The following is a 25,607-nucleotide window of genomic DNA, read 5'->3' as shown; positions in this document are numbered from 1 at the left end:
TCAATGTGGGCGGAGTAAAACGTCTGGGCCGGGCTCAATGTGGGCAGAGTAAAATGTCTGGGCCGGACTCAATGTGGGCAGAGTGAAACGTCTGGGCCGGGCTAAATGTGGCAGAGTGAAACGTCTGGGCCGGACTCAATGTGGGCAGAGTGAAACGTCTGGGCCGGGCTCAATGTGAGCGGAGTAAAACGTCTGGGCCGGGCTCAATGTGGGCGGAGTCAAACGCATTTTACCCGAACCTCACCAAGGTCACCCAAATTTAGGTAAATGTCGAAGGTATTAACGTCAACGAAAGCGAATCTTAATCTAACCTACATGGATACAAATAGAAACCATGGAAGTAAGTGAGCTGTCATTATGCATAATGTACTTTGTAATATTCATGTTATACCAGTGCGGTGGTATAATTTTATATGACCAACTACCGCACAGATGTTAGCATAGCGTTAATTAGCACCCAATTGCACATGAGTTAGCTAATTGCTCACAATGAGGAAATCTTATTTGGGCAAATTTGCCTACTTGAGCAGTAAGCCTAGGTTTACATGTACAGTTATGTAATCGATTTGATCGTTGGTTTTTCTGTGTTCAATGTATGTCTTGTTGTGTTTGGCTGGCTCTAAATGTGTATCGTTGATGCCATTCCCTTAGTTACACACAGGGAGTCTACGAGTAGTACAGTATACAAACGCAGCAAAAAAAGAAATGTCCTCTCACTGTCAACTGCGTTTATTTTCAGCAAACTTAACGTGTAAATATTTGTAGGAACATACCACGATTCAACAACTGACACAAACTGAACAAGTTCCACAGACATGTGACTAACAGAAATTGAATAATGTGTCCCTGAACAAAGGGAGGGGGTCAAAAGTAACAGTTAGTATGTGGTGTGACCACCAGCTGCATTAAGTACTGCAGTACATCTCCTCCTCGTGGACTGAACCAGATTTGCAAGTTCTTGCTGTGAGATGTTACCCCACTCTTCCACCAAGGCACCTGCAAGTTCCGGACATTTCTGGGGGGAATGGCCCTAGCCCTCACCCTCTGATCCAACAGGTCCCAGACATGCTCAATGGGATTGAGATTCGGGCTCTTCACTGGCCATGGCAGAACACTGACATTCCTGTCTTGCAGGAAATCAGGCACAGAACGAGCAGTATGGCTGGTGGCATTGTCATGCTGGAGGGTCATGTCAGGAAGGGTACCACATGAGGGAGGAGGATGTCTTCCCTGTAACGCACAGTGTTGAGATTTCCTGCAATGACGACAAGCTCAGTCCGATGATGCTGTGACACACCGCCCCAGACCATGACAGACCCTCCACCTCCAAATCGATCTCGCTCCAGAGTACAGGCCTCAGTGTAACGCTTATTCCTTCGACGATAAACGCAAATCCGACCATCACCCCTGGTGAGACAAAACCGCGACTCGTCAATGAAGAGCACTTTTTGCCTGTCCTGTCTGGTCCAGCGACGGTGGGTTTGTGCCCATAGGCGACGTTGTTGCCAGTGATGTCTGGTGAGTACCTGCCTTACAACAGGCCTACAAGCCCTCAGTCCAGCCTCTCTCAGCCTATTGCGGACTGTCTGAGCACTGATGGAGGGATTGTGCGTTCCTGGTGTAACTCAGGCAGTTGTTGCCATCCTGTACCTGTCCCGCAGGTGTGATGTTCGGAAGTACCGATCCTGTGCAGGTATTACACGTGGTCTACCACTGTGGACGATCCTTCCTGTCTCCCTGTAGCTCTGTCTTAGGCGTCTCACAGTACGGACGTTGCAATTATTGCCCTGGCCACATCTGCTGTCCTCATGCCTCCTTGCAGCATTCCTAAGGCACGTTCACGCAGGGACCCTGGGCATCTTTCTTTTGGTGTTTTCTTTTGGTGAGTCAGTAGAAAGGCCTCTTTTATTATCCTAAGTTTTCATAACTGTGACCTTAATTGCTGTCACGAACGGCGTAGTGAGGAGACCAAAGCGCGTGATGTGAATACATATTTTTAATAGAAGACGACTGAACACTAAACAAACTAACAACATACACCACGACCGCTATAAACTTTGAGTGCAGACATGCAACTTCACATAGACAATAACCCACAAACCAAACTGGAAAATGGCAACCTAAATAGGATCCCCAATCAGAGACAACGATAAACAGCTGCCTCTGATTGGGAACCAATCTAGGCCACCATAGACCTACATAATGCCTAGATTACACACACACACCTAGACATGACAAAACACACATACCACCCTCGTCACACCCTGACCTAACCAAAATAATAAAGAAAACAAAGATAACTAAGGTCAGGGCGTGACAATTGCCTACCGTCTGTAAGCTGTTAGTGTCTTAATGACCGTTCCACAGGTGCATGTTCATTAATTGTTTATGGTTCATTGAACAAGCATGGGAAACAGTGTATAAACCCTTTACAATGAAGATCTGTGAAGTTATTTGGATTTTTACGAATTCTTTAAAGACCGGGTCCTGAAAAAGGGACATTTATTTTTTTGCTGAGTTTACAATCATGAAATCAGCTGGTCCCAGCTGCATGGAAAGTCAAATAAGAAAAACTTCAAAGCACATTTATGAAGAAAGCATACACATTGCTTTGAAATTATGTTCAAGGAAAGGTTTTAGGCATGTGAGTGCATTGATGTTAGAAATGGTGTGTTTGCAGTCAAATACATTTTCTGGTGCAGAAACACCCATACATGTTGTGAAAAATACTTGGGCTAATTCAGTTCCAACTGTGTTCAAACTGTTATGCATGCTGAAGTATAAAAAGCTGTTGAATTGTATTTTTTCTTTACTTTCACAGAAACAGCTTGGATCAGGTTAGATATTCCTTTAAATTATTCCACTGAAGTGTACCATTTGTCATTCCTTTATTGAAAAGTGTACCTTGTTCTCACCACAGGGCCTACCAAAGGACGGTTTCTAAAACAAACGTTGAGGTGTTTGTTTTGTTGGTAAGATGCTGGCTATTCAGTATATTATATGTCATATTTTCTGTTACAACATATGAAAAGTTATTATTTCTGTGCTTGCAGCTTGCAAAACACACTATTGTTATTGCTCATACTTTTTCTTGTTTATTATTTTTGGGACCTATTTCCTACATTTTTTTACACTACATACACAATTCATACATCACACTCCTGCAGAGCTGGATGCTGATGTGACTTCTTGGGGGGTGGGGGGGTGAATGTCTTCTACATCCTGAAATATATTCCTGGAAGGAATCATAACTATCAAACTTAACAACCTACTCTTTCTTAACTTACAGTACACTCTGTACATTGCAATGGAAGCACAGTGGGATTTCACTGAGGTATGTATAGATTATGAAATTCTCATCACTAGTGGATGTTTTTTTGGGATACTCATCTGATTGTGATTTTCTTTTTCAAAGGAAACATGCAGAAAATTAGGCGACGGTGGTGCCTCGTTCTCCTGCAGAACTTTCCCATGCTGTAAGTCTTGAACATTATTTAAAAAAATTATAATTTGCATCCTTAAAATCACTTGTTTCACTGTAGCCAGACTGACCTGAATATATGTTCATATTGAGTGGATGTCATTCACTCACTAAGGTCTGAAGAAGAGGTTGAAAGATTGAAAAAGGCGGTGAAAACGGTGTCTGTCTCCATTCTCATTTGGAAAGTTAATGGCATAAATCAGGATAGGTAGTAACAGTATATATGCTCAATGAAATATAATTACATTTATAACATTTATCAACACAATTTTAACAGTACATGAATTAAGTCTTTTCACAGCAACCATATCAGTAGCTTGTATCAAATATAGTATGAAACAAAGTGTTAACACATCTGCTGGTACCACTTTAATATTTCTTACGATCTTCAAAAATGAAATACGTTTGTATTCAACGTGTGTGACTCAAACCTCAGATGGGGGGGAATGAAAAAAAGTGGGTGGGGTCAAACATTTGACTGCCCACATTGATAATCTGGACCTAGTTTTGTCCCATGGAATAAATGTTGTAGATCTTAATGTTTTTCCTAAAAATCCTGGACTATCGGACCACCATTTTATTACATTTGCAATCGCAACAAATAATCTGCTCAGACCCCAACCAAGGACCATCAAAAGTCGTGCTATAAATTCTCAGACAACACAAAGATTCCTTGATGCCCTTCCAGACTCCTTCTGCCTACCCAAGGACGTCAGAGGACAAAAATCAGTTAACCACCTAACTGAGGAACTCAATTTAACCTTCCACAATACCCTAGCTGCAGTTGCACCCCTAAAAACATTTGTCTTAAGAAACTAGCTCCCTGGTATACAGAAAATACCCGAGCTCTGAAGCAAGCTTCCAGAAAATTGGAACGGAAATGGCGCCACACCAAACTGGAAGTCTTCCGACTAGCTTGGAAAGACAGTACCGTGCAGTATCGAAGAGCCCTCACTGCTGAGGAAAATAAGAACAATCCCCTCCAAAAAATGTATACTGTCGCAAAGCTAACTAAAAAGCTGCATTCCCCAAGTGAGGATGGCTTTCACTTCAGCAGTAATAAATTCATGAACTTCTTTGAGGAAAAGATCATGATCATTAGAAAGCAAATTACGGACTCCTCTTTAAATCTGCATATTCCTCCAAAGCTCAGCTGTCCTGAGTCTGCACAACTCTGCCAGGACCTAGGATCAAGAGAGACACTTAAGTGTTTTAGTAGTATATCTCTTGACACAATGATGAAAATAATCATGGCCTCTAAACTTTAAAGCTGCATACTGGACCCTATTCCAACTAAACTACTTAAAGAGCTGCTTCATGTGCTTGGCCCTCCTATGTTGAACATAATAAACGGCTCTCTATCCACCGGATGTGTACCAAACTCACTAAAAGTGGCAGTAATAAAGCCTCTCTTGAAAAAGCCAAACCTTGACCCAGAAAATATAAAAAACTATCGGCCTATATCGAATCTTCCATTCCTCTCAAAAAAAATTGAAAAAGCTGTTACGCAGCAACTCACTGCCTTCCTGAAGACAAACAATGTATACGAAATGCTTCAGTCTGGTTTTAGACCCCATCATAGCACTGAGACTGCACTTGTGAAGGTGGTAAATTACCATTTAATGGCGTCAGAACGAGGCTCTGCATCTGTCCTCGTGCTACTAGACCTTAGTGCTGCCTTCGATACCATCGATCACCACATTCTTTTGGAGAGATTGGAAACCCAAATTGGTCTACACGGACAAGTTCTGGCCTGGTTTAGATCTTATCTGTCGGAAAGATATGTTTGTCTCTGTGAATGGTTTGTCCTCTGACAAATCAACTGTACAGTTCGGTGTTCCTCAAGGTTCCGTTTTAGGACCACTATTGTTTTCACTATATATTTTACCTCTTGGGGTTCATTCGAAAACATAATGTTAACTTTCACTGCTATGCGGATGACACACAGCTGTACATTTCAATGAAACATGGTGAAGCCCCAAAATTGCCCTCGCTAGAAGCCTGTGTTTCAGACATAAGGAAGTGGATGGCTGAAAACGTTCTACTTTTAAACTCGGACAAAACAGAGATGCTTGTTCTAGGTCCCAAGAAACAAAGAGATCTTCTGTTAAATCTGACAATTAATCTTGGTTGTAAAGTCGTCTCAAATAAAACTGTGAAGGACTTCGGCATTACTCTGGACCTTGATCTCTCTTTTGACGAACATATCAAGACTGTTTCAAGGACAGCTTTTTTCCATCTACGTAACATTGCAAAAATCAGAAATTTTCTGTCCAAAAATGACGCAGAAAAAATAATCCATGCATTTGTTACTTCTAGGTTAGACTACTGCAATGCTCTACTTTCCAGCTACCCGGATAAAGTACTAAATAAACTTCAGTTAGTGCTAAATACGGCTGCTAGAATCCTGACTAGAACCAAACAATTTGATCATATTACTCCAGTGCTAGCCTCCCTACACTGGCTTCCTGTTAAGGCAAGGGCTGATTTCAAGGTTTTACTGTTAACCTACAAAGCGTTACATGGGCTTGCTCCTACCTATCTTTCCGAGTTGGTCCTGCCGTACATACCTACACGTACGCTATGGTCACAAGACGCAGGCCTCCTAATTGTCCCTAGAATTTCTAAGCAAACAGCTGGAGGCAGGGCTTTCTCCTATAGATCTCCATTTTTATGGAATGGTCTGCCTACCCATGTGAGAGACGCAGACTCGGTCTCAACTTTTAAGTCTTTACTGAAGACTCATCTCTTCAGTGGGTCATATGATTGAGTGTAGTCTGGCCCAGGAGTGTGAAGGTGAACGGAAAGGCTCTGGAGGAACGAACCACCCTTGCTGTCTCCCCTCTCTCCACTGGGATTCTCTACCTCTAACCCTATTACAGGGGCTGAGTCACTGGCTTACTGGTGCTCTTTCATGCCGTCCCTAGGAGGGGTGCGTCACTTAAGTGGGTTGAGTCACTGACGTGATCTTCCTGTCTGGGTTGGCGCCCCCCCCCCCCTTGGGTTGTGTGTGGCGGAGATCTTTGTGGGCTATACTCGGCCATGTCTCAGGATGGTAAGTTGGTGGTTGAAGATATCCCTCTAGTGGTGTGGGGGCTGTGCTTTGGCAAAGTTATATCCTTCCTGTTTGGCCCTGTCCGGGGGTATCATCGGATGGGGCCAGTGTCTCCTGACCCCTCCTGTCTCAGCCTCCAGTATTTATGCTGCAGTAGTTTGTGTCGGGGGGCTAGGGTCAGTTTGTTATATCTGAAGTACTTCTCCTATCTTATCCGGTGTCCTGTGTGAATTTAAGTATGCACTCTCTAACTCTCTTTTTCTTTCTCTCTCGGAGGACCTGAGCCCTAGGACCATGCCTCAGGACGACCTGGCATGATGACTCCTTGCTGTCCCCAGTCCACCTGGCCGTGCTGCTGCTCCAGTTTCAACTGTTCTGCCTGCGGCTATGGAACCCTGACCTGTTCACCGGACGTGCTACCTGTCCCAGACCTGCCGTTTTCAACTCTCTAGAGACCGCAGGAGTGGTAGAGATACTCTTAATGATCGGCTATGAAAGGCCAACTGACATTTACTCCTGAGGTGCTGACTTGCTGCACCCTCAACAACTACTGTGATTATTATTATTTGACCATGCTGGTCATTTATGAACATTTGAACATCTTGGCCATGTTCTGTTATAATCTCCACCCGGCACAGCCAGAAGAGGACTGGCCACCCTCATAACCTAGAGAGGAACCAGGCTTCTTCCTAGGTTTTGGCCTTTCTAGGGAGTTTTTCCTAGACACCATGCTTCTACACCTGCATTACTTGCTGTTTGGGGGTTTTAGGCTGGGTTTCGGTACAGCACTTTGATATATCAGCTGATGTAAGAAGGGCTATATAAATACATTTGATTTGATTGAGCCTGACCCTGAATTGCACACTGCAGTCGGGTGCGTTTTGGAGTCCGTATGGGAGTTGCAGCGATGAGACAAGACTGTAACTACCAATTGGATACCACTTCTTTAATTCTCCTAAATATCACCATCTACTGTACCCGTGGGCGTTGCTACCACAACTTTCGATGACGAGTAGCCCCGCTTTACTCTTGGATTTTATGTGTGTGTATATATAAATATCACATCACTGGTCTGCTTGATTCAAATAGGTTTCCAAACCCCTCACTAGGATATTTCACTGCAAAATGATACGTGCGTGATACGTGGATTCAGCATGCCCCAATACATTCTGAATACTGTTGTGATGGTTGAGATTTTTACCCCAAGTATATAACATGCAAACATTTTATTTGGCATGAGTAAAGTTACTAAAAATATAAAAGCCAACACAAGAAGCTAAAACAATCACAAAAACATCAACTGTAGCATAATTAACTTTACAGAAAACATTGATTCACTTCAATATGTACAACATAAAATAAATCTAAGAATCCCAAATGAAGCAACAAACATAGCACCTATCATGAGCCGTCTGAATTATTAAAGTAGTGTGAAATTGTTTCTGAAAGTCAACAGCTGAAGCCTATAATGGAAAATTAATATCTGTCATGATGGACATACCCTACCTAAATCTTCTATAAAAGTCTGAGGTGACCCCTTTTTAATTGAAGTCCAAAATCCAAATGAAACATATCCCTCAAGTTCAGTAATAGTCTGTTAAAGCTGTGTTCATATAGAACAAGACGGTCTGTGATCAAATGGCCTGCATCACTGTGAGCTGGCACACTGCATACTCCATATTCTTCTTAAAGACTTGGTAGGATGGCACCACAGGCAGCACCAGGTGGTTAGAGCTGGGTTGGCTCTTGGGAAAGGCCCCGGCAGGGTCCAGGGGGTTGAGGAAGGATACGGTGGGGTTGGGGCTGAACCCTATGGCTGGCACCACATCAGCGGATGTGGCATAGATGAGCACGTCCTCTAGCGATGTTGCACATCTGCCAACTGTAACCAGTGAACAGAGACTGGTGAGGATGGGTAATATATGGAGATAGACAGGGACATTCATGTGCTTGTGTTAGTTTTACTGAATAGACTTGTAATAGTAGTGTACACTGTCTGAATGGCCTTTGAGTGTGTATTTTTAATCACATATATCAATCAGTCATTGGAGGTCAAAGTACCTTCACACTCCACTAGGTAGTGTCTCCAGAAGGTGACCACAGCACTCTCCTTCCCTGTGGTCTCTTCCTGTTCTGAAAACTTAACAGTGAAGAGGGCAGACATGGTCTCAGCAGTCAGCTTGTCAGGAGAGGAACAGAACAGACTAACAAAGGCCCCCGGAAACATCTGGACCTGGTCAAACACACCAAGGGTTTTCAAACCTTCACAGAACCTAAAAACACAAAAAGGTTCAACAAAATATAGTTAAAGGCCCAGTAAAATCCAAATTGTGATCTTGCTGAGTGATATATATATATCCATCCACACTATGAGGTTGGAATAATACTGTTAAAATTATGATAATGCCCTTTTAGTGTAAGAGCTGTTTGAAAAGACCCCCCTGAAATCTCAGCCAGTTTTGGCCTGCCTGGTGACATCACCAAGCGGTAAATTAGTTAATCAACCAATAAGAAAAAGTTCAAACCTCTCTGCCAATAACAGCTAGTTTTACATTTTCCACTCCCCACAAGACCAGTACCAGACAGTTCTAGCAAAACTCTTGCTTGAGAAATTGCTCTTTGCTAAGAAGCTATTTTGGTTTATTTTTTACCATTTTAATTGAAAACGAGTAACACGGAACCCAAACCGGCTGCACGCGTGCGCCATCATGCATACATTTATTTTGTCCCCCTACACCAAACACGATCACGACACGCAGGTTAAAATATCAAAACTAACTCTGAACCAATGACATTAATTTGGGGACAGGTCGAAAAGCATTAAACATGTATGGCAATTTAGCTAGTTAGCTTGCACTTGCTAACTAATTTGTCCTATTAAGCTAGCTTGCTGTTGCTAGCTAATTTGTCCTGGGATATAAACATTGAGTTATTTTACCTGAAATGCACAAGGTCCTCTACTCCGACAATTAATCCACACATAAAATGGGCAACCGAATAATTTCTAGTCATCTCTCCTCCTTCCAGGCTTTTTCATCTTTGAACTTAAATGGTGATTGGCATCTACACTTTTACCACGACAACCAGCAAAACATTTTGTCTTTCAATCACCCACGTGGGTATAACCAATGAGTAGATGGCATGTGGATACCTGCTTCTTTAAACCAATGAGGAGATGGGAGAGGCAGGACTTGCAGCGCGATCTGCGTCAGAAATAGAAAGGAGTTCAATTTTAGCCCTTGGCATCGCAGACGCTCGTTGGCGCGCACGAGCAGTGTGGGTGCAATAATTGAATAGCATGGATTTCTACATTTATTTTGCAACACTCGCGCACGTGACATGTCCGGTCTGGTCAGCATGTAAGGTACTTAATTGTTACCCAGAAATGGCTGCAGTGGACCTTTAACATATAGTTAACAAAACCCTGGCTCACAATGTCTTAAACATAGTTAAAGTGCATTCGCACCCCTTGACTTTTTCCTCAATCTACACACAATACCCCATAATGACAAAGCGAAAACTGGTTCAGAAATGTTTGCAAATGTATTTAAAATAAAAAACAGATACCTTATTTACAAAAGTATTCAGACCCTAAGCTATGAGACTCGAAACTGAGCTCAGGTGCATCCTGCTTCCATTGATCATCCTTGAGATGTCTCTACAACTTGGAGTCCACCTGTGTAAATTCAATTGATTGGACATGATTTGGAAAGGCACACACCTGTCTATATAAGGTCCCACAGTTGACAGTGCATGTCAGAGCAAAAACCAAGCATTGAGGTCGAGGGAATAGTCTGTAGAACTCAGACAGGATTGTGTCGAGGCACAGATCTGGGGAAGGGTACCAACAAATGTCTGCAGCATTGAAGGTTCCCAAGAACACAGTGGCCACCATCACTCTTAAATGGAAGAAGTTTGGAACCACCAAGACTCTTCCTAGAGCTGACCGCCCGGCCAAACTGAGCAATCTGTGGAGAAGGGCCTTGGTCAGGGAGGTGACCAAGAACCAGATGGTCACTCTGACTGAGCTCCAAAGTTCCTCTGTGGAGATGGGAGAACCTTCCAGAAGGACAACCATCTCTGCAGCACTCCATCAATCAGACCTTTATGGTATAGTGACCAGACGGAAGCCACATGACAGCCAGCTTGGAGTTGGCCAAAAGGCACCTAAAGGACTCTCAGACCATGAGAAACAAGAATTCTCTGGTCTGATTAAACCAAGATCAAACTCTTTGGCCTGAATGCCAAGCATCACGTCTGGAGGAAACCTGGCACCATCCCTATGATGAACCATGGTGGTGGCAGCAGCATCATGCTGTGGGGATATTTTTCAGCGGCAGGGACTGGGAGACTAGTCAGGATCAAGGCAAAGATGAACGGAGCAAAGTACAGAGAGGTCCTTAATGAAAACCTGCTCCAGAGCACTCAGGACCTCAGACTGGGGCGAAAGTTCACCTTCCAACAGAACAACAACTAAGCACACAGCCAAGAAATCGCAGAATTGGCTTCGAGACAAGTCTTTGAATGTCCTTGAATGGCCCGGCCAGAGTCGACTCGAACCAATTGAACATCTCTGGAGAGACCTGACTGGGGCGAAGGTTCACCTTCCAACAGGACAATGACCCTAAGCACACAGCCAATACAACGCAGGAGTGGCTTCGGGACAAGTCGAACATCTCTGGAGAGACCTGAAAAAAGCTGTGCAGCGACACTCCCCATCCAATCTGACAGCACTTGAGAGGATCTGCAGAGAATGGGAGAAACTCGCCAAAAACAGGTGTGCCAAGCATGCAGCGTCATACCCAAGACGACTCGAGGCTGTAATCACTGCCAGAGGTCCTGGAAACCGTCAAAGGGTCTGAATACTTACCGAATGCACTGTATAGTAGAATTCTAACCTTTTAAAATAGTCTACGTTTACGTACTGTATATACTGTACCAGTCAAAATTTGACACACCTACTCATTCAAGGGTTTTTCTTTATTTTTTCTATTTTCTACATTGTAGAATAATAACGAACACATCAAAACTATGAAATAACACATGTAGTAACCAAAAAAATGTTAAACAAATGTAAATATATTTTAGAGTCTTCAAAGTAGCCACCCTTTGCCTTGATTACAGCTCTGCAGACTCTTGGCATTCTTTCAACCAGCTTCACATGGAACGCTTTTCCTACAGTCTTGATTGAGTTCCCACATATGTTGAGAATTTGTTGGCTGCTTTTCCTTCACTCTGCGGTCCAACTCATCCCAAACCATCTCAATTGGGTTGAGGTCGGGTGATTGGAGGCCAGGTCATCTGATGCAGCACTCCATCACTCTCCTTCTTGGAGGTGTGTTGGGTCACATTTGAAATATTTTAAATGGGTTTGGAAGAACAGGGAAAGAAAAGGGAAAGAAAATACTTAATAGGGCTGACTGACCTATGATCTCTGTTCTGACATCCTGGTGAGGCCCGATCACCTTCGCTAGAAACACTGAAGACATTGGGTGAGATTTACAGTTGAAGTCGGAAGTTTACATACACTTAGGTTGGAGTCATTAAAACTCGTTTTTCAACCACTCCACATATTTCTTGTTAACAAACTAGTTTTGGCAAGTCGGTTTGGACATCTACTTTGTGCATGACACAAGTAATTTTTCCAACAATTGTTAACAGACAGATTATTTTACAATTCCAGTGGATCAGAAGTTTCCATACACTAAATTGACAGTGTCTTTAAACAGCTTGGAAAATTCCAGAAAATTATGTCATGGCTTTAGAAGCCTCTGATAGGCTAATTGACATCATTTGAGTCAATTGCAGGTGTACCAGTGGATGTATTTCAAGGCCTACCTTTAAACTCAATGCCTCTTTGCTTGACATTATGGAAAAATCAAAAGAAATCAGCCAAGACCTCAGATTTTTTTTTGAGACATCCAACAGTCTGATTCATCCTTGGGAGCAATTTCCAAATTCCTAAGGTACAACGTTCATCTGTACAAACAATAGTATGCAAGTATAAACACCATGGAACCACGCAGCCGTCATACCGCTCAGGTAGGAGACGCATTCTGTCTCCTAGAGATTAAGGTAATTTGGTGAGAAAAGAGCAAATCAATCCCAGAACAACAGCAAAGGACCCTGTGAAGATGCTGGAGGAAACAGGTACAAAAGTATCTATATCAACAGTAAAACGAGTCCTATATCGACATAACCTGAAAGGCCGCTCAGCAAGGAAGAAGACACTGCTCCAAACCCACCATAAAAAAGCCACACTACGGTTTGCAACTGCACATGGGGACAAAGATCGTACTTTTTGGAGAAATGTCCTCTGGTCTGATGAAACAAAAAAAAATGGCCATAATGACCATCATTATATTTGGAGGAAAAAGGGGGAGGCCTGCAAGCCGAAGAACACCATCCTAACCGTGAAGCACGGGGGTGGAAGCATCATGTTCTGGGGGTGCTTTGCTGCAGGAGGGACTGGTGCACTTCACAAAATAGATGGCATCATGAGCATGGAAAATTATGTGGATATATTGAAGCAACATCTCAAGACATCAGTCAGGAAGTTAAAAAGCTTGGTCACAAATGGGTCTTAGAAATGGACAATGACCCCAAGCATACTTCCAAAGTTGTGGCAAAATAGCTTAAGGACAACAAAGTCAAGGTATTGGAGTGGCCATCACAAAGCGCTGACCTCAATCCCATAGAAAATTTGTGGGCAGAACTGAAAAGTAAAGAACTTTAAGGTCGTCTCTCAATTTAAAAAACATGTCAATAGTTTGCCCCTTGATAACCAGCGCACTTCTGTATGTTGTAAAAGCCTTACATGGTCTTTGCCAATATCATTGCATAGTGCAGAAAATACACAAGAATTCAGGGGCCTTGCTTTAACTTCTTTGGGAAAGGGGGGCAGTATTGAGTAACTTGGATGAATAAGGTGCCCAGAGTAAACTGCTTGTTACCCAGGCCCAGAGGCTATGATATGCTTATGAGTAGTAGATTTGGATAAAAACTCTAAAGTTTCCAAAACTTTAGAGTTAAAATTAATTAAAATAATAATAATAACAATAGAACTCATATGGCAGGCGAAAACCTGAGACAAATCCAACCAAGGAAGTGGGAAATCTGAGGTTTGTAGTTTCATTTAACTTCTCTAGGATAGGGGGCAGCATTTTCATTTTTCGATAAATAGCGTGCCCAATTTCAACTTCCTTCTACTCATCCCCAGAATATAAGATATGCATATTATTAGTAGATTTGGATAGAAAACACTCTGAAGTTTCTAAAACTGTTTGAATCATGTCTGTGAGTATAACATAAGTTATGTAGCAGGCAAAACCCAGAGGACTAAAAATTCAGATTTATTTATTTTTTTGGTCACTGTCTGTTCAATGAAATTTCATTGGGATACTAGATTTCTAATCAACCTGTTTGCAGTTCCCACCGCTTCCACTGGATGTCACCAGTCTTTGGAAATTGGTTGAGGTTATTCCTTTGTGCAATGAAGAAGTACGGCCATCTGGAATCAGTGTAACGTTATGTGTACTGTTTGAGAGTTGCGCAAGACTAGAAAAGTAGCGTTAGTTTGTTGTCCTCCTGTATTGAAAACAAATAGACTCGTCTTCAATTTGATCGATTATTAACGTTTAAAAATACCTAAAGTTGTATTACAAAAGTAGTTTGAAATGTTTTGGCAAAGTTTAGAGGTAATGTTTGAGATATTTTTTAGTGACATTGCGCAAATTGGAAGCTGTTTTTTTCTGGATCAAACGCACCAAATAAATGGACAATTTGGATAAATATGGACGGAATTAGTCAAACAAACGGACCATTTGTGATGTTTATGGGACATATTGGAGTGCCAACAAAAGAAGCTCGTCAGAGGTAAGGCATGATTTATATTTTATTTCTGCGTTTTGTGTTGCACCTGCAGGGTTGAAATAGGCTACACTCTCTTTGTTTACTGTTGTGCTATCATCAGATTATAGCATCTTATGCTTTCGCCGAAAAGCCTTTTTGATATCTGACATGCTGGCTGGATTCACAACGAGTGTAGCTTTAATTTGGTATCTTACATGTGTGATTTAATGAAAGTTTAATTTGGCGCTCTACATTTTCCCTGGCTATTGGCCAAGTGAGCGTCCCACATATCCCAGAGAGGTTAAGTGATTGCCTATCTAATATGCTGTGTCTATGGGGCCAGATTGCACTTCCCAGGGCTTCCAGCAGGTGTCAACAGTCTTTAGAAAGTTGTTTGAGGCTTCTATTGTGGAAGGGGGTCGAATAAGAGCTGTTTCAACAAGTGGACTAAGGTGTGGCCAATGAGTTGTTAAGATACCAACTGCGCGGTCACGCCGTTCCTTCTTTTTCCTCTGTAATGAATATGCTATTGTCCGGTTGGAATGTTATTGAAGATTTATTATAAAAAGACCATAAGGATTGATTGTAAACATCGTTTGACATGTTTCTACAAACTGTAATGGAACTCTTGACTTTTCCTCTGGATGTTGCGCTCGCGCATTGTGCCTTTGGAATAGTGAACTAAACGCGCAAACAAAACGGAGGTATTTGGACATAAATATGGACGTAATCGAACAAAACAAACATTTCTTGTGGAAGTGGGAGTCCTGGGAGTGCATTCCGATGAAGATCAGCAAAGTGAAGATTTATAATGCTATTTCTGACTTTTGTTGACTCCACAATTTGGCGGGTAACTGTATGGCCAAAGAAATATCCGCCATGTTGTGCAGTCAACAGTCAGAAATAGCATTATAAATATTCACTTATCTTTGATGATCTTCATCAGAATGCACTCCCAGGGATCCCAGTTCCACAATAAATGTTTGATTTGTTCGATAAAGTTAATCATTTATGTCCAAACACCTCCTTTTGTTAGAACGTTTAGTAAACAAATTGTAACTCACGAGGCGCGGACAAGTCCAGCGGGAATGTCGGACGAAAATTCCAAAAAGTTATATTAGTTGTCGTAGAAACATATCAAACGATGTATAGAATCAATCTTTAGGATGTTTTTATCATAAATGTTCAATAATGTCCCAACCGGAGAATTCCTTTGTCTGTAGAAAAGCAATGGAACGAGAGCTACTTCTCACATGAACGAGCGTCAAGTTTGTGGCACTCTGCCAGACCACTGACTCAAAGAGCCCTTATGAGCCCCTCCTTTATAGTAGAAGCCTCAAACAAGTTTCTAAAGACGGTTGACATCTAGTTGAAGCCTTAGGAAGCGCAAAATGACCCCATAGGCACTGGGTATTCGATAGGCCAAGCTTTGAAAAACTACAAACCTCAGATTTCCCACTTCCTGGTTGGATTTCTCAGGTTTTCGCCTGCCATATGAGTTCTGTTTTACTCACAGACATCATTCAAATAGTTTTAGAAACTTCCGAGTGTTTTCTATCCAAATCTACTAATAAGATGCATATATTAGTAACTGGGACTGAGTAGCAGGCAGTTTACTCTGGGCACGCTTTTCATCCAAATGTGAAAATGCTGCCCCCTATCCATAAGAAGTTAACATACAAGCTTTTGTCTACTATGTTCCGTCAATTTTCTACACATCTGCTAACTGTCATATAGATAAGATGAGGCACTTTCTATAAAATGAGAGGGACAACTGTGTTCATTGAGCTTTTAACTATGCACTGTTGAGTGGATGGTTGATTCTCCATTTTGCAAATCTTATAATAAAGTGTTGTTTAAAATAATCTGCAGTCTCTCTTCCCTTTGATTAGAATTACCAGGACAGTGGCTACTTTGAAGAATCTCAAATATAAAATATATTTTGATTTGTTTAATACTTTTTTGGTTACTACATGATTCCATATGTGTTATTTCATAGTTTTGATGTCTTCACTATTATTCTACAATGTAGAAAATAGTAAAAATAAAGAAAAACCCTGGAATGAGTAGGTGTGTCCAAACTTTTGACTGGTACTGTATGTTTGAGAAACAATAAAAACAAATTGAGAAATGGTGAGACTAGGGATGCATGAAATATAGGTGAACATATCAGAATCAGCTGATATTAGCTAAAAATGCCAACATTGGTCTGATGTCTAGTTCAACGCTGATGTGCATACCTATGTAACATGACGTAATGACGGCAAGTAAAATTTTGCAACACAGCATTTCTAACCTAGCCCACAATGTCTGCTGTGTGGATCTAGCAGTCCCTTTATTAGCCAGTCTGAGATATGGCTTTTTCTGTGCAACTCTGCCTAGAAGCCCATCTACTGCTCAGTTGTGCACCGGGGCCTCCCACTCCTCTTTCTATTCTGGTTAGCCAGTTTGCGCTGTTCTGTGAAGGGAGTAGTACACAGCGTTGTACGAGATCTTCAGTTTCTTGACAATTTCTCGCATGGAATAGCCTTCATTTCTCAGAACAAGAATAGACTGAAGAGTTTCAGAAGAAAGTTCTTTGTTTCTAGCCATTTTGACCCAGTAATCGAACCCACAAATGCTGATGCGCCAGATGCTCAACTAGTCTAAAGACCAGTTTTATTGTTTCTTTAATCAAAACAACAGTTTTCAGCTACAATAGTTATTTACAACATTAACTATGTCTACACTGTATTTCTGATCAATTTGATATTAGTTTAATAGACAAAAAAGGTGCTTTTCTTTCAAAAGTGACCCCAAACCTTTGAACGGTAGTGTACGTAAATGCCAACAAAATAACTTTTTGGTCAGTGTGGTGTGTGTGTGTAACCTTTATTTAACTAGGCAAGTCAGTTAAGAACAAATTCTTATTTACAATGACGGCCTACCCAGGCCAAACCCGGACAACGCTGGGCCAATTGTGCGCCGCCCTTTGGGACTCCCAATTACGGTCGGATGTGACACAGCCTGGATTCAAACCAGGGACTGTAGTGACGCCTCTTGCACTGAGATGCAGTGCTTTAACACACACACATGGACGCAGCGGTCTAACTATTTAACTGTACTATAATGATTAAAAGGACGCCATTGTTTTAATATATCGGTTATCGGTATTGTTTTTTTTTGCCAAGGAAAATATTGGATATCGGTATCGGCCAAAAATGTCATATCGTTGCATCACTAGGTGAAACGGTCAAAAAGGTACTCGTAAAAACATCGACATACGAACCTTTGGAAGGGTAACTGCATTCTTGTGATTAGGTGGAAGCTCACAATATCTTCAACAAGTGTGTCTTTGTCAGAAAGGCTGTCAACTGGTCTCATGCACCCAGCCACTTCCAGGTATTCTGAAGCTGACTGCATTGCCCCTCTCAATTCTTCCAAGGATCTAGATTCCTGAATCTGAAGCAAAAGAGTTGGCAAATGAGTTAAAGCCTTCCAGTGCTTCCCCTAGGATTTCTTTCTTTCTGTGAGAATGGCTGTGAGAAGGTCACTTCTGTTGACATTTTTAAAGGACATTCTACTCCAAGAAAAATGTATAATATAACCTGTAATCCAACTGATGCAGCATAGCTGCTTTAAATAAATATGCTGAAGCATGGCGTTGCCCATCTGCATTTACCTCATTGAAAAACGCCCAAGACTCAATGCATCAAGCGCTACAAATACACATTGTAACTTGTCACACCAGAGGTTTTTCTGGATCAAAACGGGGCTTAGGTGGTGGGCATGATGGGGGTGTGGTAGTGGCTGTGGCCAATGGCATGGTATCCGACTGAACATTTTATAGGCCGTCCGCTTGGCCGCAGAGACAAAATGTTGCTGTTTTAAAGACAATTTCCTGCAATTCTACACATTTTGCCACAGGGCGGAGAGAAGACTATGGTTTTAAAGCCAGTTTCCTGCAATTCAACACATTATGAAATGGCATATGTTGTGTTCTTATGCAATCTGAGTGACTCAAACATTATAACAAGATCCATGTCAAACCATGATATTGAGAGAATGTTTTATTCTGCCAATTATTAGTTCTCAAAGATGATATTATTTAAAAATGTATTAGGTTCATTATGTTTTCTACATACTTCATATTTGGTTTTAGTCGTTTCAGTTTACACTGAACATTTGTAATATTTTTTGAGTGGCAATGATTTAGCAATGAATAGGTAGCCACAGGGTGGTCCAGCGGTCACATACTGCAGCAGCGGTATCTTCATCTGTCCTCTATCCGTCCTATCCAATTAACTCTTTTGGGGGGAGAAGTGCGACTGCCCAACATTTCAAAATAATCTATCTAGAATCTATTCAGCATCTAAGAGACAAAAGAGACATGGTAAAAGATGTACCTTCTTGACTTTGTCTGTGAATCCAGTGTTGCCCATGTCCTCCACAGTGAGAGGAGTATCCCTGGGGAAGTTGAACAGGCGCTGGTATAGAGCCCTGGAGAAGAAGCCCAGAGGAGGTCCCCCGTGGATCAGACTCAGGGACAGCAGACACCCTACGTCAAAGTAGACATCCTCCCTCAGAGCTAGGAAAAACAGGACATAGAAATGAGACAATACATAGAAGCTGAGAACCTATAGAAACCGCGCACATGGTACAGTTTCTCTAGAGATAAATCAGATCCAGCCTGAACTGGGCGATGTAGTTTCCAACAGGCCAATATTCTACATAGTTTAGCGCATAAAACGTGGTAATTAAAAAAACAATGACCATAATCCATTGCGCATCTACTTGTCCGGTCTGTGTTTCTTTTACGCCTGCTACAGAAGAGATGGAAAAATGCACGATCGATATTACAGTAACACAGACAGATCTTAGTATAGATATTACAGTAACACAGACAGATCCTAGTACAGCTATTACAGTAACACAGAGAGAAAGAGATTGTGAGGGGATATAGAGAGCTGCTGTTGCTTCGAGAGGTTTCTCCATCTGAAAATACAAAATCTAAGTGATTGATAGTTGGTATTCAGCAGTCATAAAAGTATGCTTTATTTACTTTGAAGAATTACAAAATAGTGATTTTGTCAGACAGCATATGCAGCTTTATAGAGATAAGATGACTTGGAATTAAATAATAAAGTCAAAAGTCAATCAAATACAACAAATGTAAAATACACAACTGAAATTATTTATTAAAGTAAAGTGAATAAATGGTCATTAAGTGGCGTGTACTAATGGGCAGTCACTACCATCATGGAACTTTATTAATTGTTATATTCTGTGTTGTTACAGCATTCAATCCCAATAATCGAAACCAAAATCTGTGATAATTTTATTATAATCGAACACAAAAAGCACTAATCGCTCAGCACGACCAAAACGCAGTGTGAGTTTATGATAGAGAGCTGGAGCGTGTTTTGTACAGGGGGGGGGGGGTTATTGACCTACCTTGTGCGTTGAGGGTCAGGTTCTTGGCACCATCGGGACCTTCAAAGACGGTATTTTGCAGCTGCTGCACCAGGAGGCTGAGGAAGCGTCGGGTGTTGCCGGGGCTGGAAATGTGCTTGCTGCTTGTAAATCTCACCGCCAGGGCATGGGACGGCTTGAAGTCGCTCGTCTTCACTAGCTCCATGGCAGCCTCCAGGACCTTGTTCCCACTCACCACCACTGGCATAGACGGGTGGTGCTGTGATATCTGACTGGCAAGCTCCTGTAGGATCTCTTTAGCAGAGCTTCCCGACAACGATGGCCTGCCCATCATTAAAAACAATCTGTTTATCTCCAATATGGCTGATGTGTTCTTAGCACAGCATTTAAGGAAAGACTAAACAATTGCCCTGGAAAACATCTGGACTTTGTCTGTGTCGCCAATAATAATAATAATTATTATTATTTGTACGCATTTTGTTTTTATTGATAGATACCGTGAATAAGTAGTTATTGAGATATGGAGAGAGGGACATAGAATGGAAAATGGCGCAGTCGGGATTTGAACCCATGCCTCCAGGGACAATGTGTGGTCCAGGGCCGACAGCACTATCAATAGACCAGCCCCTGACCGAAGGGCGCCATTGGATTTTTGTCTGAAGACAATAATGTACAGTACCTTTTACAGACTATGGGTGATTGGCGAGGGGTCAGGATAAGACTCCTTTTAGAAGACCTGCTTCTTCTCTGCCCAGCGGGCTGTGGAGAGTCAGTGTGTCTGGGTAGTGAAGCTAAACAAAAAAGAAGACTGATTATAACAGAGATGTAGAGACTTCATACACACCATAATAAAAATCAGTTCTTCATTCCTATTATAACTGGTCTGGTCATAACTTCACGTCCAGTTAGACCAAAACAAACACAGTACGGCAAATAAGCTACCTGTTGTATCTACAGCTGCCGCACAGTCCTCACAAGCCCAGTCAGTCTCAAAAGCGTTGAGGGAAGCACACTTTCGGTGGGTACCTCTTGAGCCACAGAGCATGCAACGCAATATTTGAAACAATCTGAAAACCAAAAAGACATTTGAGACTCAAATGTATTTGAGTAATAAACACATTTTTGCCAGTCAACCATTTCAGCCATACCCACACTACAGTAGAGCTTACCCAGTGCGTGAAGAGGTTGTCCGACCACTGCGGGAGAGACATTTGTTGGCATCACAGTGTTGGTACACCTGCAGTAACTCTCCATAGGCATTTTCTTCCAGCTCCCAGGCTGCATCTCTATGGCACACAGATACAGAATACTTTAGCTAAAACTCATAATGCCACAACACTAATACAATAGAAATGAGTATTCTGCTCTGCTATCAGCACCCCCCCCACACACATCACACATACTGTAGACCCTGGAAAAGGCACAGGACAGTGATGAATAATGTTCTAGAAGGTGATTAATACCTCTCTGGTATGTGGATTCCCATCCGGAGCATCTCCTGCTGGAACATGTCCTTGTTGTTGCACAGAGTGCATCTGAAGAAGAACATGGCAGCACTGTGAGCCTGGTTCTGGTGGAATAGATAGAACATAGATAAGAGATTGCATGCAGTCACAATTAACGGTTTTATGAAGCATTCATAAACTCTCTGTAAGACCGCCATAGATGCTTCACAAATCACTTATATGCCAATGTGATGCTAGATAGAGGTTGTAATAAGGGTTATAACACATTATGTAAAGCCCTGTTACAACACCTTCTGTATGAAGTTGCTTATAAATAATGTGTTCCCACGTTTACTCAAGAGGGTCACTGCTAGTTTGGATGTAAGTACCTGTACACAGTCTCTGTGAAACCAGCTGCCATGGCAGGCAGGACACTTGAGGACGGAGTAGGAGAGAACGGCCTCTATGGGGTCCAGACACACTGAGCAAGACAGGGGCTCACTGACACAGGACGAGACTGGCAACGACTGGGTGGGACTGTGATCCTTGCAGTAGGAGCTGGGGAAAAACAAGCAGAGGTGCACCAAAGCATTAAGCGACGTTTCTGTTTCTGTGAGATAAGAGTGCGGATTTCTTTCTGATGAAGACCAATATGACTTAACCATTTTTTGGAATAAAGCTTAACCATACAGCTTATGCATACTTAACCATATTTCTAATCTCAAAAACAAGAATTGAGCAGAATTCTCCCCTTGTTACATTTGCCATGGCTGCTGTGGATTATGTTTAGAATCTCTAGACACAAAACATACTGGTAAAATATAATCATGGTCACTTACGGAAATGGGTCTGTGAATTGAAAGATGAATTGGTGTTGTTTGCCACATGGAAAATGGACCATCTTCCGGCAGCTTTTGATGTAGCACCCAACTGAGGCACCGTTCTTCTTGCAGACTGCACACTTCTAAAACACAGGGTACACAGAAAGCAAAAATGTTTTTGAACAAGAATCCAAGCAACCAGAAACTATTGAAGGCTAAATCTAAAATATGTACAGAACATTTCTTGTGATAAAAGTGCTACTTAGGCTTGGAGTGGACAAACACTTTAGGATTAGGCGAACCCTGATACAAACGTACACCATACTAAACAACTTGTACAGACTTCACTACTTTCAGTGGTCTCTCAGCAGGGGTGAGCAGCATTTCTGCTCGGTGAGTGATCAAGCTCCTGACCTCTACCTGGTGTGTCAAGCCACTCTGTAAAACTCTATTCTACTGAAACAGCTCGGAGACCATGCGGGCCATGGCAAGCACAGATTTAAATAGAACATATGTGTGTGTGTGTGTTTTGTACCGTATCTCTATGGCAGCAAGCGTCAAAGTGCCTGCTCAGCTGAAGAGGGTGAATGGTACCTAGCCTATAAAGAAACAGTAAAGTAGGCTATATAAATACTCACTCAACATGAATGAACACACTGACTTACTAGTCTGTAGGATCTGCTGACCTCCTGTTTAATATCATCCACCAAGAAGCCATAGATGCCTTCATTTTCCTTGCCACGCTGATACACTCCACTTGACATCAGCTGGAATATAGAAAAATCAGACACCGAAAACATTCTGTACATTTAAGCTTCCTTTAGTAAACAACTGAACAATAAAACAAATAGATTGCTACTGTTTGAATAATGATATTCCACAATGAGAAAATATTTTGGTTCAAGCTAGGCCATATTCAAATATTTTAACAATGAGTAATTCTAACATACACACACAAACACACACTCTCTCTCTCTTACCAGGCAAAAGTAGTGCACAGTGAGTTCATGTGACTTAAGTGTGATCTTCTCGCCATATTTGTCCGGACAATTTTCATTGAGTTTACAAAGTGCACAACCTTAAAATAGAGAGAGGTACCATAACTTTCTGCTAGGGTGGTTTGATCATGCACGTGTGTTCGTTCACCATTGTCATCAAAATGTTATACTACTACAACATAATGGCCTTCATACTGATCACTCACAGTCTATTGAATATTCCTGCTCAGATCTTTGAATCCTCCTCTTCATTTTCAATAGTCAGACCGAAACGTAATTCTTCACGTGGAAATTGCCTGAAAAATGAATGTCATAGCTGTATTACAGAACTTTCAAGATACTAGACTGTCAAATACACACTGGGGCCGAGCTCTCTGCCATTCAGGAACTCTATACCAGGCAGTGTCAGAGGAAGGCAATACAAATGGTCAAAGACCAAAAAAAGTCACCAAGTCTGGAACCAACAGGACCCTGAACTTCCTGACTGATGTCTTCATGTTGCTTCAATATATCCACATAATTTTCTATTTTGTGAAGTGCACCAGTCCCTCCTGCAGCAAAGCACCCTCACAACATGATGCTGCCACCCCCGTGCTTCACGGTTGGGATGGTGTTTTTCAGCTTACAAGCCTCCCCCTTTTTCCTCCAAACATAACAATGGTCATTATGCCCAAACAGCTCTATTTGTGTTTCATCAGACCAGAGAACATTTCTCCAAAAAGTACAATCTTTGTCCCCATGTGCAGTTGCAAACCGTGGTCTGGCTTTTTTATGGCGGTTTTGGAGCAGTTGCTTCTTCCTTGCCGAGCGGCCTTTCAGGTTATGTCGGAAGTTTACATACACTTAGGTTGGAGTTATTAAAATTCGTTTTTCAACCACTCCACAAATTTCTTGTTAACAAACTATAGTTTTGGCAAGTCGGTTAGGACATCTACTTTGTGCATAACACAAGTAATTTTTCCAACAATTGTTTACAGACAGATTATTTCACTGTTTCACAATTCCAGTGGGTCAGAAGTTTACATACAAAATAGATGGCATCATGAACATGGACAATTATGTGGATATATTGAAGCAACATCTCAAGACATCAGTCAGGAAGTTAAAGCTTGGTCGCAAATGGGTCTTACAAATGGACAATGACCCCAAGCATACTTCCAAAGTTGTGGCAAAATAGCTTAAGGACAACAAATTCAAGGTATTGGAGTGGCCATCACAAAGCTCTGACCTCAATCTTATAGAAAATGTGTGGCCAGAAATGAAAAAGTGTGTGCGAGCAAGGAGGCCTACAAACCTGACTCAGTTACACCAGCTCTGTCAGGAGGAATGGGCCAAAATTCACCCAACTTATTGTGGGAAGCTTGTGGAAGGCTACCCGAAACATTTGACCCAAGTTAAACAATTTAAAGGCAATGATACCAAATACTAATTGAGTGTATGTAAACTTCTGACCCACTGGGAATGTGATGAAAGAAATAAAAGCTGAAATAAATCATTCTCTCTATTATTATTCTGACATTTCACATTCTTAAAATAAAGTGGTGATCCTAACTGACCTAAGAAAGAAAATTTTTACGAGGATTAAATGCCAGGACTTCTGAAAAACTGAGTTGAGTGTATGTAGTGTAAGTGTATGTAAACTTCTGACTTCAACTGTATATACATATATACGTATATATACACACTCGTATATACATACATATATACACAAATACACACAATAATATATATATATATACACACACACACATATACATACATACACACACACACATATATATACACACACACACATATATATGTGTATGTATGTATATATATATACATACATACACATATATATGTGTGTGTGTGTATATATATGTGTGTATATATGTGTGTGTGTGTGTATATATAGAGAGAGAGAGAGAGAGAGAGAGAGAGAGAGAGAGAGAGAGAGAGAGAGAGAGAGAGAGAGAGAGAGAGAGAGAGAGAGAGAGTCATTGTTTTAACAGCAACTAAAATCGTTTCTATTGGACAAATTCAGGTATTCAGAAACGCTTTGTAACCAAATTAATAAATACACCCTAGAGCTATGGGTATGTAGCTAGGTAGTTAACGTATGCACATTTAGCTAACAGTTAAATTAACTAGATTAAACTCTCATTTTATAGGCTTCCTCAAATGGTATCTGTATTATACATGTAGCAACGATATTTAAGAATTCGTGGAATGACCCAATTACTCTCTCGTCTTCGTTATTTAGCTAACTTTGGCTGTACATTCTAGCTAGTTCATGCAAAAAAAATGCATATACCATAGGCTAACGTTAGCAAGCTAACAAGCTAACGTTATCAAATTTGTAAACTAAATTAGACGTGCATAGCTAAACTCTAGCCAACTAGCTACATTACAAATTGAGTATATTCGTGTCATGTAAACGTGCATCTTACTTTTACTCGATTTCTATCTTAATCAAAATTGTCAGATTTCCAATATTTTAAAATTTCCCTCGTCACTCTTCAAGTTCTTACTTTCGTGTTTAAATTTCAAACCGAACCAAAA

At 41.5% G+C, this 25,607-nt stretch overlaps 1 protein-coding gene and 1 long non-coding RNA gene across 5 annotated transcripts; one reads left to right on the top strand and one right to left on the bottom strand.

The window, feature by feature from the left end:
• The first annotated feature begins 71 nt into the window (after positions 1–71).
• Positions 72–18,037, top strand: LOC129811904 (uncharacterized). 2 transcript variants are annotated; one of them, XR_008752953.1, is made up of 6 exons: positions 72–340; positions 2,822–2,837; positions 2,921–2,972; positions 3,290–3,334; positions 3,416–3,476; positions 6,813–18,037. It is a non-coding gene; the product is annotated as an uncharacterized LOC129811904 (long non-coding RNA). The 2 variants fall into 2 exon arrangements; XR_008752952.1 differs by lacking the exon at positions 2,822–2,837.
• g2e3 (G2/M-phase specific E3 ubiquitin protein ligase) lies at positions 1,984–25,607 on the bottom strand. 3 transcript variants are annotated; one of them, XM_055863632.1, is made up of 15 exons: positions 25,496–25,607; positions 23,270–23,359; positions 23,046–23,143; positions 22,731–22,832; positions 22,084–22,208; positions 21,634–21,802; positions 21,263–21,369; positions 20,969–21,085; positions 20,742–20,866; positions 20,479–20,590; positions 19,821–20,122; positions 18,773–18,954; positions 17,656–17,828; positions 8,598–8,809; positions 1,984–8,418 (listed from the first exon to the last, which is right to left on the bottom strand). In XM_055863632.1, the coding sequence occupies exons 2-15, from the start codon at positions 23,313–23,315 to the stop codon at positions 8,171–8,173; spliced, it is 2,118 nt and encodes a 705-aa protein (XP_055719607.1). In that variant the 5' UTR covers positions 23,316–23,359; positions 25,496–25,607; the 3' UTR covers positions 1,984–8,170. The 3 variants fall into 3 exon arrangements, with proteins under 3 accessions (XP_055719607.1, XP_055719608.1, XP_055719609.1); XM_055863634.1 differs by having other exon boundaries at positions 8,328–8,418; positions 8,598–8,676; XM_055863633.1 differs by lacking the exon at positions 25,496–25,607 and having other exon boundaries at positions 23,270–24,800.

This window comes from Salvelinus fontinalis, chromosome 15 (assembly GCF_029448725.1).
Source record: "Salvelinus fontinalis isolate EN_2023a chromosome 15, ASM2944872v1, whole genome shotgun sequence".
Lineage (NCBI taxonomy): Eukaryota > Metazoa > Chordata > Actinopteri > Salmoniformes > Salmonidae > Salvelinus > Salvelinus fontinalis.
Note: the sequence above shows the minus strand (reverse complement) of the source record. Positions and strands in the feature narration are given on the sequence as shown.